At 31.3% G+C, this 13,173-nt stretch overlaps 1 protein-coding gene across 1 annotated transcript in view; it reads right to left on the bottom strand.

The window, feature by feature from the left end:
- The window catches only part of SEMA3C (semaphorin 3C), a 184,608-nt gene that overhangs the window by 63,439 nt on the left and 107,996 nt on the right, over positions 1 to 13,173 (bottom strand). Inside the window, exons 7-11 of the mRNA XM_033088922.1 lie at positions 10,367 to 10,486; positions 8,809 to 8,951; positions 7,085 to 7,199; positions 5,032 to 5,101; positions 2,140 to 2,284 (exon numbers count right to left, since the gene is read on the bottom strand). Of these exons, the coding sequence (XP_032944813.1) occupies positions 2,140 to 2,284; positions 5,032 to 5,101; positions 7,085 to 7,199; positions 8,809 to 8,951; positions 10,367 to 10,486 (593 nt within the window). The remainder of the gene's footprint in view (positions 1 to 2,139; positions 2,285 to 5,031; positions 5,102 to 7,084; positions 7,200 to 8,808; positions 8,952 to 10,366; positions 10,487 to 13,173) is intronic.

Below are 13,173 nucleotides of genomic sequence, written 5' to 3'. Positions count from 1 at the left end.
TATCCATTTTGTTGGTTTATCTGAGGGGTTTCTCCTAAGGTATTATTTGGGAGTAAGCAGAATTTTGTTGCATTTACAAATCAAATGCTCCTGTACTAAATCCCATATATACACTGGTCAAAAGAATAATTGAGGACGGTATACACACTCACAATCACCACTTAGTTTTCTGTATTAAGATGAAGAAATGACTTGGTTAACTCCAAGTATCAACTAAGTCTCAAAAATATGATTTATTTTTGAATATGGTATTAGTGAGTCATCTGGAAATGCATGAGATACGCTGAATGAAAGAACGAGAGTATTCGAATTACAATGGAATTTGAAAGTTGCTCAGTTGCCCTTTTCACTTTCCCTTCTCATATGTAATCTCTGCTTTTTATCCAACACACCTCAACTTGAGGAGTATACTGTGTTTCCCCAAAAATAAGACCTACCCCGAAAATAAGCCCCAGTTAAGATCGTCAGCCAGACGGACGCATTTAGTATGTATGACGATGTTCCAGAAGAAGATGACATGACTATATTTGAATAAATGTAGATTGTTGTACATGAAAAAAATAAGACATCCCCTGAAAATAAGCCCTAATGGAGCAAAAATTAATATAAGACTCGGTCTTATTTTCAGGGAAACACAGTATCTGTTGACTTCTTTTCCTTGTGGTATACAAAATAATTAAATGTTTTTTTTTTCCTTCATCTTCTGTTGAGCTATGAACGTCAAAGACAGATCATTTAAAAGGAGATCGCGAATTCCATGATAGGACGTTGTTGCCAGCTATGATTAAGTATGGCTTTTTAAAATTTAATTCTTTCATGGATAAGTAGCAATGCTCATAATCTTTCCAATGTTAATTAGAAGTTAAATGTTCTAATAAAATATATATCGATGATTAATCTTTGAGCTTCCTAGCAGGAAACCAAACTTGAGCCCTTTTAATTTAGAATAAATAGTTTCTTTAAAGATTTAGCAAACTATTTTTTCTATTTTAAAAAAGGGACAGCAGTTTAATTTAAAATGATGATAAAATAAGGGAGTAAATAATACAGTGTATATACACTCTAATAACAAAAATAAAGTGAATCAACAATTAGTAAAAAAATATGGGATGAAGCTGAGAACATACTGGCAAAAGGATTTAATACTTAAGTTAAAGGGAAAAAGAAACATTTTGTTTAAGTGTGTATTATTTTAAAAACTATCTTTTGATTATTTTTCCTACAAAATCATTCTTCATTACTTACATCCACCCCATTTTATAATAATGACACTATTGTATGAATGCAAGGATACAAAACATATTCCTCTCGATTGTATATCACCTCCTCTCAACTACTATATTGTCTGATATTTTACAGAGACAGAAACAAATCAATATTCTAGAATGCAAGGCAGCATTATTATGGGCCAAATGAAAAACAAATAGAATTGTGATCATTGTTGCCATAGAAAAATTTCAATTCCAATCTGCCAGTACACTCTCTGTAACTTCAGCAAAAAAAGTTAGTTTTCACTGTACCCCTTAATACTACTACTATTGCAAGATACAGATATATCTGTATACCTCAAAACTTTATAGTTTATATTTTGTTTGAATTGTAACGTCTCTTCCATTGTAATTATTTGCTCATACATACTATTTTCTTTCTTTGAGAAATAACAACATGTAATTTTTAACTAAATGTACCCCTTAAAATCGAAGTAGCTCCACATGATTTATGTCTAAATTAAATCTCACGTGGTTATCCCTTCATTAAAATCGATGATATTCCTTAATATAAGGAATACCGTGAAAAGCAACTAGCATCTAAATTCTTATGTTACCACAGAAAGGTTAACACTTTCCAAGCAATGGTCTTTAAGCCAATAAAATTAGAAAAATATCTCTGCCTTGTCTGACAAACCTAATGGTTTTTAAATCTAAATATGATTTTATTAGCAATAGCACTTAGAAAAAAATTGCAGAGAGTGCTAATAACATTTACGTAAAGTCCCAATTTGGGAAGCAGTGAGCTAAAAAATTATAATGAGTATACCAGTTGGTCTATGGTTGTATTTAATAAGCATCCACAAGATATTAATTTCTTGCTATATTTTTTAAAAAGCAAAATAACAAAGAAACTTTCCTGGATACTTACAGTTCCAGGGCGAGGATATGGAATTCTACCCTGATAGGAAACCAGCTGATGATTGGGCCCTTCTTTGTGAGCAAAGGGCCCATTAAACACGGTCTGTATATCAGATAAATGATATACACACACTGCTGATCCTTTAAAAATTGAGCTAAAAAAAAAACAAAAACAGAAAGAAATCCATTTTCTTATCTTTTTTTAATTCAAATACGATTTTAAAAATAGATGGCAAATTTATGATAAGTTGATATAATTCATCATGGAAAAGTTCAATTTTATGGTATACATTGTAAAGCTACAAAATTTCTACTGTTCTGAAATAAGCCATTGATACATAAAGCATTAAAACATTTAATTCACCCATGGAGTTAGTAGACAAGAAGTTATAGCAAAGTTCTCTCTGTTTCTACAATATAGCACAAGTCAAAGAAGTTTCAAACTAGTTTATCTTAGCAACAAAAACTGACTTCATGATTTATTAAAAATATGAATTCAAATTCTAAATCACTATCAATACAACTTATTATAATTAACTCGCAGAAATAAATCTTATTAGTAAGAGAACATTGTACCTTTTTGTCTTAAGATCATTTAAATGTGATTGTTCTCACCAGGTTATTATTAGTAATTGGAGAAGTCTAAGTTGTCACTGTTTATACATGACATGTGATCAAAGTTATGGTGAATGTTTAAACTGAAAAAAAAAAATTATTATAGTAAAAGACTCATTGCCATTAACCTTCCTTACCCTCCTTTTGAACACACTATCCCATCGTTGTTGCCACTTTCTGAAGCAGTTCTAGAAGTCCTCTTTATTGTCTTTAATTGCGCTGTTGTGGCTGACTCCATGTCCTGAATTGATTCAAAATGTTTACCTTTCATGGTCATTTTGACTTTGGGGGAGAGCCAGGAGTTGCACGCGGCAAGATCCTGTGAATAAGGTGGATGAGGACACACCGTATAATGTTTTTATTTGACAGAAATTGCTGTATACCAGAAGTGATGTGTGACATGGAGCATTGTCATGATGGAGGATGAAACCGTTTGCCCATTTCACGTTAATACATTGCTCATGATCCATGATTTAAATCACACCCTTTCTCCACCGTAGCTCACACCCCACTGACTGCACCGAACAAGCTGAAACTTGTCACACACTGTTACTAAGGTTTGATGCTCTGCTTCCTATATTGAAGATCCCTGCCTTTCTGTTGAATGGCACTTGGCAGCAGCATTCTCTGTATTTTTTTTATCACAACGGGAAAGGCTTCGTGTCACACACTGCTTCTGGTATACGGCAATTTCTGTCAAATAAAAATATTACAGTGTGTCCTCATCCACCTTATTCACTGGATCAGTCACCATGTGACTTCTGGCTTTTCCCCAAAGTCAAAATGACCATGAAAGGTAAATGTTCTGAATCATTTCAGGACATCAAGGCAGCCATGACAGCACAACTAAAGACACTCGTGAAAGAGGACTTCCAGAACTGCTTCAGAAAGTGGCCACAATGACGGGATACGTGTGTTCAAAGCGAGGGGGAGGATTTTGAGGGGGATTAATGGCAATGTGTCTTTTACTATAACATTTTTTTTTATTTTTATTTAAACATTCACCGTATTGTTTGATCACACCTCGTACTTTCCCTGTTATTCACAGAAAAAAATAATAGGCTCCAAAACAGATCCCTTAAATTACTTTTAGTCAGTAAAATCTTATAAAATTAGTTTTGATCCTTACTAAAAAATATTTCCATTGTCACTAAGGCAGATTTACAGAAACCAACATTTATTTGACTCACAAATTTCTCTAAAATTAGATGCATAATTAAAAACTTAGATGGTCAATAGAAAACTTAGATGACCATTGGGAAAAAAAAATAAGCTATATTATTAATCATTAGCACTAATAGTCAGAAATGACCATTTAAAAATTTTCAACATTAAACTACTGAAGTTGGAAAAAACAGAAACTAGGAAACATTCTTTTGAAACACATATATTCTTCTTAATAATTTGATTCTTTTTTCTTTGCTAAATTCTTTTTGAGTTAAATCAAGACTGCCTTCTTTGTAAGAACAGGACTTAAACTTATCCTGAAGGACATGTTTTTAGATATCTTACAGTGCAACTGTAAAAATCATTTATAATCAATATCCCTGGGATTTTTCTTTTCCATTGAATGGCTCATTACAATTTACAATCATACCATGTTTCCTCCACTAGAAAAGAATGCTAATATCTTTAAATTTTCACTTTGTATTTGATGTCTAATGGAAGGGACCCATTACATTCTGCATGGTCAGGTTACAGCTGGAATACTGCACTGATTTCTGAGTAACATTCTTAGTGTAAAAGAAAATATATGGGCAGAAAGGGTGAGAATATGGTGAATTTTCTTGAAATATATGAGAATTGGAATTGGGAATTCCAGAGATACTAGAAAACATTAAACCTATCTTCAAATATATGAAATACTATCATATGGAAAATGAAAACGACTTCAGTGTTTTGTTAGTTTCTAAATAGTCACTGCTCCAGAAGTAACAGTTATTTTAATAGAAATGCCAAAATTTTTATTTGAATCAGGAGTTTTCAAATTATTTCCAAAACAAAATATTTTACACTCATATATACTTTATTCCTATATTATAATTAATATTTTTCTTCTTTTGAGAAAAATATCATATAATCATTATAAATACTCTATACAGAACTAAGTTGAAAGTGTTAGTTTAGCTTAAATATATTTTGGTAATCAAGCAAAGGTAATAAAATGGTAAAGTTACAACCTAAATGCTATGTAAAATAAAAATTGAAAAGAATGCTTTTGTAATAATTACTGCTGCTCTATAAAGGTTATTATTTAACTCATAAAATGTAATTGTTTAATAATTACCTTGACGTTGTAAAAATGCCATACACTAGTGTTGTCCTCGGGTTATCAGTTTCAAGCAGAAACACATCCTCTAAAAAAGGAAATATCATTCTTTTAAAAGTCCCAAATATTAACGGTATTTTTTAAAATTTACCCTAAGAAAATAACTTCAAGTATGAAAAGTATTATTCAGAAAGGTATTCCTGCAGCATTATTATAATTTGAAAACAACTAAATGATAGGCACATGATAAAGTAAATTAAATAAAATGTTACACAAACACCAAAGGGATTTATGAAGACTGTAGCCTTATGGAAACCATGCTAATGAAATAAAATTAAGTGGAAAAGGCACAATGGTGTATAATACGGACTAAAACCATGTAAACTTTAAACTACACTCCAGAATACAAGAAGATTACCAGTGAGTGTCTCTGGTTAGCAGAGCTATAGAAATTTTCCTGTTTCTTCTCTTTTTCTGCATTTTCTAAATATCCTTTAATGATTAAATATATATATTTCGATGTCATGTTTCAACTTCTAACCCTAGGTCAAACAGAAATTGACCTAAAATTAAACTATAGTTTAAAACATGTTACAAATCTCAATTTCTGTTTGACCTAGGGTTAGAAGTTGAAACATATAGTTTAAAACATGTTACAAATCTCAATTTCTGTTTGACCTAGGGTTAGAAGTTGAAACATGGAAGAAAACTTTTTCACGGTGACTTATTCTTTACACATAATAGGACTTCTTTTGGCTTAAGGTCAAAGTTTCTAGTGATATTTTTATTTAATTGACAATTCCTCTAAATGCAAGTTTAAAGGATATTGAAGCAAAGACAATGGTATAGCTATAAGGTACAGTAATACATAACAAAATCTGGCAGTAAATTTCTGATAGAAAACCCCAATTAATAATCAATTGTCATAATTATAAGAAATGTCTGTTTTTAGTTACATTTTTGCAAATAAGATTCTTGCTGAGGAATACAAAAAGAGAGGTATTTATTTGAAATTCACAATGAATTTAGGACCTTTTAAGTAATAAATTAATAACCACTAGCTTTTTCGTATGTGAACAATGGCTGACACGTCTAGCTCTCCCTGAAAAACAAGAAAGACTGAAATACCATAAGACACTGAAACAAACATACTTGCAAAGAATATGGGGGGAAATAATGAGTGATTAAGTTATAACACAAAATCATACTTAGAACCTTTGTGTAGAAAATCTGACATTGAAATTTTTGTTTCTATGATCAATATAATGGCTTTTGAGGAGACCAACTATCTATTTCAGTTTTTTAACTGTTAGAATTAGTAAATTTTCCCACATATAATACATTTTTATTGCTTACCCCCTCACCTGCCTCAAAATCTGAGAATAACCAGCATTTTACATCTTAATGAATTAAAGCAAAATAAAAGTCATTTCTAAATGGCACTTAGTACCAAGTTATTCTGATTAAAAGAAAGCTGTTCCTTGGTAGAAAGGAACCATATTGTTAGTCTTTATTTGATCTGGAAAGTATAACTTTCCTCATGTCACACGTGTTGAAAATATCTAGTTTCGGAGTCACCGGGAAGAATTAAGATTGGAGCACAAATTTAATTTCTACTCTAACACTTTTTCATCTAACCGCTATTCTGCCCATTAACTACAATAGTAAAAAAATATATAGCTGTGTTCTCAAATGGATTTACAAACAGAATATTAAAATTTAAATATATATATGAAATACACACTCATTTTAGGAAAGCACGAACATCATTACTTATATACAAAGTATACAAGTACTATTCTCTTTCACACACACGTACAAATACACACTTTCATTTATATATCATGGTGACTTCAATGAACTAAATATTTCAGCAGTGCATTCAATGTCAAAACATTTAAAAAATACTTAAGGAAATTTATTAACAGTATCTAGGTCATTAATTCAAATTGGCACATTGTTTATGCTGAAAACATCCATGTAAAATACATCCTCTTCTGAGAGATTATTAAATTTTTTAAACTTTACAAACTCTCTTTCAAAAACATTTTTCAAATTCACATCCATGTACCTAATTCATCAAAGTATGTTTCTGGGCCATCTTCATCAGTGACCGAGCACACCAGCCGCGCTTTCAAGAAGGTGGTCCACTTGTTGACAAGGCTACGCAGTCCACCAGTGTCATTCTGAAACCATTTTGTAAACACATTTCAGAGCGCTTAAGTAAGTACTGAAGTCTACTAAAAACTCAGCTTGGATTCTTGTTACGCGGGGATTTGTTATCATCTGAAGGATGGGTATGTTAATCCCATTGGATATCAATAGTGAGAGAGGAATATTTAAGATCTATAGTATATTATAAAATGGACATAGGTTATACCTATGGCTATATCTTCTACAGGATGGTATCAACTGAAAATGTTTCAAAAAATTAATTTAATGAATATATGTCCTAAAGCTTTATAATGTTAACATATGTGATATAAATAATCATAAAACATTATGGGAAATCGATAATTATTTTGCCTTTTCCTGATAACTCATTGTCTTCAATATGAACATAAGTATTGTATACAGTGAAGTTTGTGGATTCTAATGTGGTCAAGAGAATTGGTTTATACTTAACACCAAATGGTCCCTAATAGTTCTATTTTTTTCTCCTTCATTTCTCTGTTATCATTTACTCCTCAGTATTCATAATCAGATATTTTAATATAAATATTTCTCTATCCAGTGCAGGGAAAATGGCATTGGAATCATTCACAAATAGTCTCTATTGATGAACTACTAGTAAACTCCTTGACATAGGTCTTGGAGATAATATTTTAAATCTGACACCAAAAGCAAAGCAACAAAAACAAAAATAAACAAGTGGAACTGCATCAAACTCAAAACCTTCTGCACAGCAAAGAAAATCAACAATAAAATGAAAAGGCAACCTACCAAATGGAAAAAAAAAGTAATTCTAAATCACATATCTGATGAGGGAATACTATCCAAAAATATATAAAGAACTCATACAACTCAATAGCCAAAGGAAAAAAAAATCAATTAAAAATAGGCAGATGATCTCATTTTCCCAAAAAGACATACAGATGGCCAACAGGTACATGAAAAGATGCAGAACATCACTGATCATTAGGGAAATGCAAATCAAAACCACAAAAAGATTCCACCTCATACATGTTAGAACAGTCATTATCAAAAAGACAAGAAATAATAAGTGTTGGCGATGATGTAAAGAGAACCCTTGTTCACCGTTAGTGGTAATGTAAATTGGTGCAACCACTATGGAAAATAGTATGAAGGTTCCTTAAAAAAATAAAAATAGAATTACCACATGATCCAACAATTCCACTTATAGATATTTATCGAAAGAAAATGAAAACACTAATTCGAAATGATATATGTACCCGATGTTCACTGCTGATTTATTTACAATAGCTAAGATAGTGAAACAACCTAATTATTCATGAACAAGTGAATGGATAAAGAAATATACACACAATGGAATACCATTCAGCCATAAAATAGAATGAAATCTTGTTGTTTGTGACAAAGTGGATGGACCTCAAGGACGTTATGCTAAATGAAATAAGTCATACAGAGAAAGACCGATACTATATGATCTCTCTTATATGTGGGATCAAAACCAAAAATCACAAAGACAGCTCATAGATACAGAGAACAGATTGATGGTTGCAAGAGACAGGGTTAAGGGTGGAAGAAATGGGAGAAATTTTTCTTAGGTTTTTGTTTAAACTGAATTAAAAAAAAAACAATATTAATACATACAGGACATATTCTAGCAATCATGGAATGAATTTGTTTCGTGGTTCTGCTATTGTCAGTTAGCTTCTCTTTGAAGAAGAAGTAAATCTTAGCATCATTTGGGTCAGTTCCATCTGGGATGACATGTGCGTCCACAAAAATAGGTTCTGAAAAAAAAATACAAGGGCTAAACATATATACACACACATGCATGATGAAAATCCATCTACTGTTCAGTCAAGTAGACCACAGCATTCTCCAACCTTGGTATAGAAAAATAATTTGATGTTCATAGGCGAATCATCTCAAAGCAGTAATTGTATTCAGTCTACATACCACTTTTGAAATGTCAAGTGCCACAGAATATATCTATAATATGAAGCTCTAACTATTTTTCTCTGTCTGTAAAACATTCTGGAAGTTCAGTAAATGCAAAGAAATCTTTGTGCACTGATGAGTTTTAAAAAATTGAAAAACCTTTCTACCAGTTACTTCCCAAGGACTCTGATGGCCCTTTTATAGAAGGAAAAGTACAATTTTCAACCTAATGCATATAAACGCAAATTCATTGAAGCAGAATGAGGAGTTGGAAGTCCAAGATCTAAAAAACATACTTTTCTTAAAATACAGCATATGAAATGAAGGGATAATGTTTCAAGCAAAAAAAAAAAAAAAATTGAAGTCATTTGAAGACAGAGGGATTCCTTATTCCAAGCACAAAACAACTTTTTGGATATTCTATTTCCAGATGTACTGGGAAAATAATTTGAAGAAGTAAATGGACAATCAATGCTTTCTTGTGGTCTAGCAGTCAAATAAGATGCCTAACTGTGGTGATTCATGCTTAACTGTGCAATGTTAAGGAAATTGCCAGATTTAGGGTGAGCTAGAAATTTTCCACAGGGTGAAATGATAAAGACCTTAGTGGTTTCTTCCTCCTCTAAACACAGAAACCGAATGGACTTGTGCGTTAAAGTCAAATAAGCACCTTTCTTGATGTGAATTCCATGTGATCCCAAGAACGGGAAGCAGCTGAATACCGATAATCATAAAATGATCATACCTATAATTTCCATTATTAGTCAAATTATGAAAAAAATAACATACACCAGTTTTATAATTTTAGATTCAAAGCAGAAAACAAACAGAAGTGTCTGAATATACCATAAAAATTCATTATATCTGTCATAAGATTAGAAAAAAATTTAGATTTGGCATTATTAAAATCTACAAGTAAGTTAAATGAAAAAATAGCATATTCGATTGCAATATGTTACAACTAAACCACTGAAGAAGTTTCTTGTATATGGGCATGTATGAAGAATATTACTGTCATTTTTACTTATTCATATACACTATGATAACTGCATGATGGTTAATAAAAGAATATGAACTGGACTATTTCAGTTGTTTATCTTAAATATTTAAAATCATAAAGTACAGAATTGTTGTGACTCAGCTCATGGCCTGGTATTGCAATTTTGTAAAACTATTTTAACCTAATTTTCATTATGGAACTAAACAAATTAGCTTGAATCACGATTCTAAAAATAAATAAATAACGCACAAAATGTTTTCTTACCACTTAGCCATTTGGAATTGTGTTGATCAGTTCTGACCGCATTCCTTTTAGTTAAACTTCGAAAAATAGCAGCATCTGTCCCCATGAAATCGATATACATTCCAGAAAAAAGCTCCTCATCTATGAAAAAGAAAATGTCAACACAACTGTAAATGTTTTATAAGGCTATTTTAAAAACCAAGGACAACCTGCTTATTAGATCATCCCACATATTATAGAATGTTTATAATTGTTAATTGGTTTACATTAGCCACCAAATAAAAACTTGGATAAAGTTTAATCTGACCTCATTATTGCCTGTATGATCAGTAAAACAACTTTATTCTACATAGAAATAAAAATGTCTCTGTACCTAATTATACTAAATACCTATGTTTATATAGTGTGTATCAGAAATGGCAGAAATAATGTGTCTAAAAGATAACAAAATGGCTTATTACTTTCTTTTAATAAATAAAAAATATTCTAAGAGTCAGAAAACGGTTTCTACTTTTGGCAGTAATTAACAAATTGGGAATCCAGGCTAAGTCATGTAGTATTCTGAATCTCAGGCTTCTCATCAGTAAAATATGAAAATTCAATTATGACTCAAAATTGCTCACCACATATTAAAAATTCTACGATTTTTATTGAATAAATTGAAAATAAAAGTTTTATTATTTCATGAAATGGAGGCAACATCAAAATTGTCAAAATACTATTAATGATAAAATAATTTCATCATTAGAAGTATATGTTTTGATTTTTCATGCTAGAAGATTTCTATAAGGTAAACAAAGTGCTACTTTTTCAATTGCAATACATAACTTGTTAACATTATGTTAATAATATAATATTAATAAGCCACATATGGCTTAACATATTAATCCATACAAAAATGGAATGCAGAGACAAGAAAAGATATTTTAAAATTAAATTAAATTAAATGATCATCAATGGCATCATCAGATATTTTAAACTGTACATATATGTAACATTGAACATTTAGCTTGTTTGTTAAGATCCATATTAATTTTTTCCCTGTAAGGAGAGTAAGCAGTGAATTGATATATATGACCCTAGAGTATAAAACAGTAGTTAAATTTATCTATTTACAAAAGAATAAAAATTATCAGGTCTGGCCCACTGAACCACCATGCAGCTGTGTTCTTTGACTGATGTTCTAGAATTACTCCCTTGCTACCTTTAGACTGTGGTCATTTTGGCAGGGCTGGAATATTTTGAGCACTTTAAGCTCACTGTTTAGTAATAAGCAAGACCCAATTGGCCCAGGACAGAATGGACAATGGAATGTCTTTAATATGTGCTCACCAGGTCATGAACTGAACCCCTACCAGTTAATAAGTGGGTACAGCAGGCATCGTGTCGCCCAGTTCTGCTTCCTAGTAGAGGTCTAAAGCCCATGGGAACAGATTATAGGAAGATAAAAATGTGCATGAAAGGATTCTGAGAAGTTTAGCTTCTTTAAAATTCTGTAAACACTTATGAAGCATCTACACAAATATTCTGTAGATACAGTGGTGGTTAAATTAAGATCAATTTGTAACGAACTATTTTACACAAGTATAATTTTGTTACACACAATTACCCCCAAAACACTGGGTTACAAATTCCTGTTATTTGAGAGATTCATTAGCCCAGCTTTAAATTATCATATCTGTTTCCAGAAAGGAAAGAAAAAAGGACACTCAGAGCATGGAATATGGAGAAGAGGCTGATTCCAATCCTACTGCATACCACCGTATTAGTTATGTCAGAAACATGACAAAATCCTGCATGTGTGACTGACTTCATTTCCTGTCTTAAATTCTCAGTAATGTTAACGGCCAGTTCAGAATAATACAGTTTCTGCTTTATTTTGTATAAGAAATATTTATTTAATGTCACTTTGGAAAGAATTTTGTTTGAGAGTAGGGTGTTCTTTTCAGAATTTCTTTGTAGGATTTATTCAAAGATAAACTTATGCCTTTTAATTTTAATCTAAAACGATTTTGTTTTCCAATTTTACTTGCATTGATCAGAAAAACCTCATGAGGTTGTTGATAGGTTCTTTAAGGAATACAATCTGAGTTCCTTATTGTGCTACAACAATGACTAAAAATAGCGAAAGAACACTAAACTTGCACATTGGTTTAGATACTACACTGCACTGTGAAATTTGGAGCTCTAATTTTCAATGGCACTTTACTGGATAGAAATATCTGTTATTTAGTGCATTGCAATTGAACAGAAATGATAAAGCACTATCGGCAAAGTGGAATGACTATACAAATCTACTATGCAATATTGGAGATGATATTGGAGATCATTTTAGAGGGATAATCAATAGAACAAATAAAATGATAACTATAAGCTTGTAAAGCTTTTTGCTCCTTTTGGTTTCATTTTTTAAGTTAAGCAAATTATTAAATGACTTTCATTGCCCGTGTCAATTGTAATGTTAACTAAAATATTAAAAGGTAGTATAGGAACATGAGCATAGGAATTGAAGTCTCAGGTCCTTGAAAAATGAAGGCCAATAATTAACTTTAAGTTGTAAACAACAACAACAACAACAAAATCCAATTCTCTGAGGGCAAAATTATTAAATGGTTTATCACAATTTAACAGTGAGATTCATAATGTCTTGTTCTAATTCTTTTTTGTTCTAAACAACATTTGAAGAGATAAAACTCCAGTATTAGTAATAACGGATCTTTTAAGTTTATTTTCGTAGCTTTTAATTTGAAATAAATGAAAACTCTATGTACTGGGGGTGCCAACAAAATGTACACAAGTGGACACTGGTCAACATTGCTCAAGCAGTA

Source organism: Rhinolophus ferrumequinum, chromosome 20 (assembly GCF_004115265.2).
Source record: "Rhinolophus ferrumequinum isolate MPI-CBG mRhiFer1 chromosome 20, mRhiFer1_v1.p, whole genome shotgun sequence".
Lineage (NCBI taxonomy): Eukaryota > Metazoa > Chordata > Mammalia > Chiroptera > Rhinolophidae > Rhinolophus > Rhinolophus ferrumequinum.
This window is presented reverse-complemented; position numbering and strand designations above follow the sequence as displayed.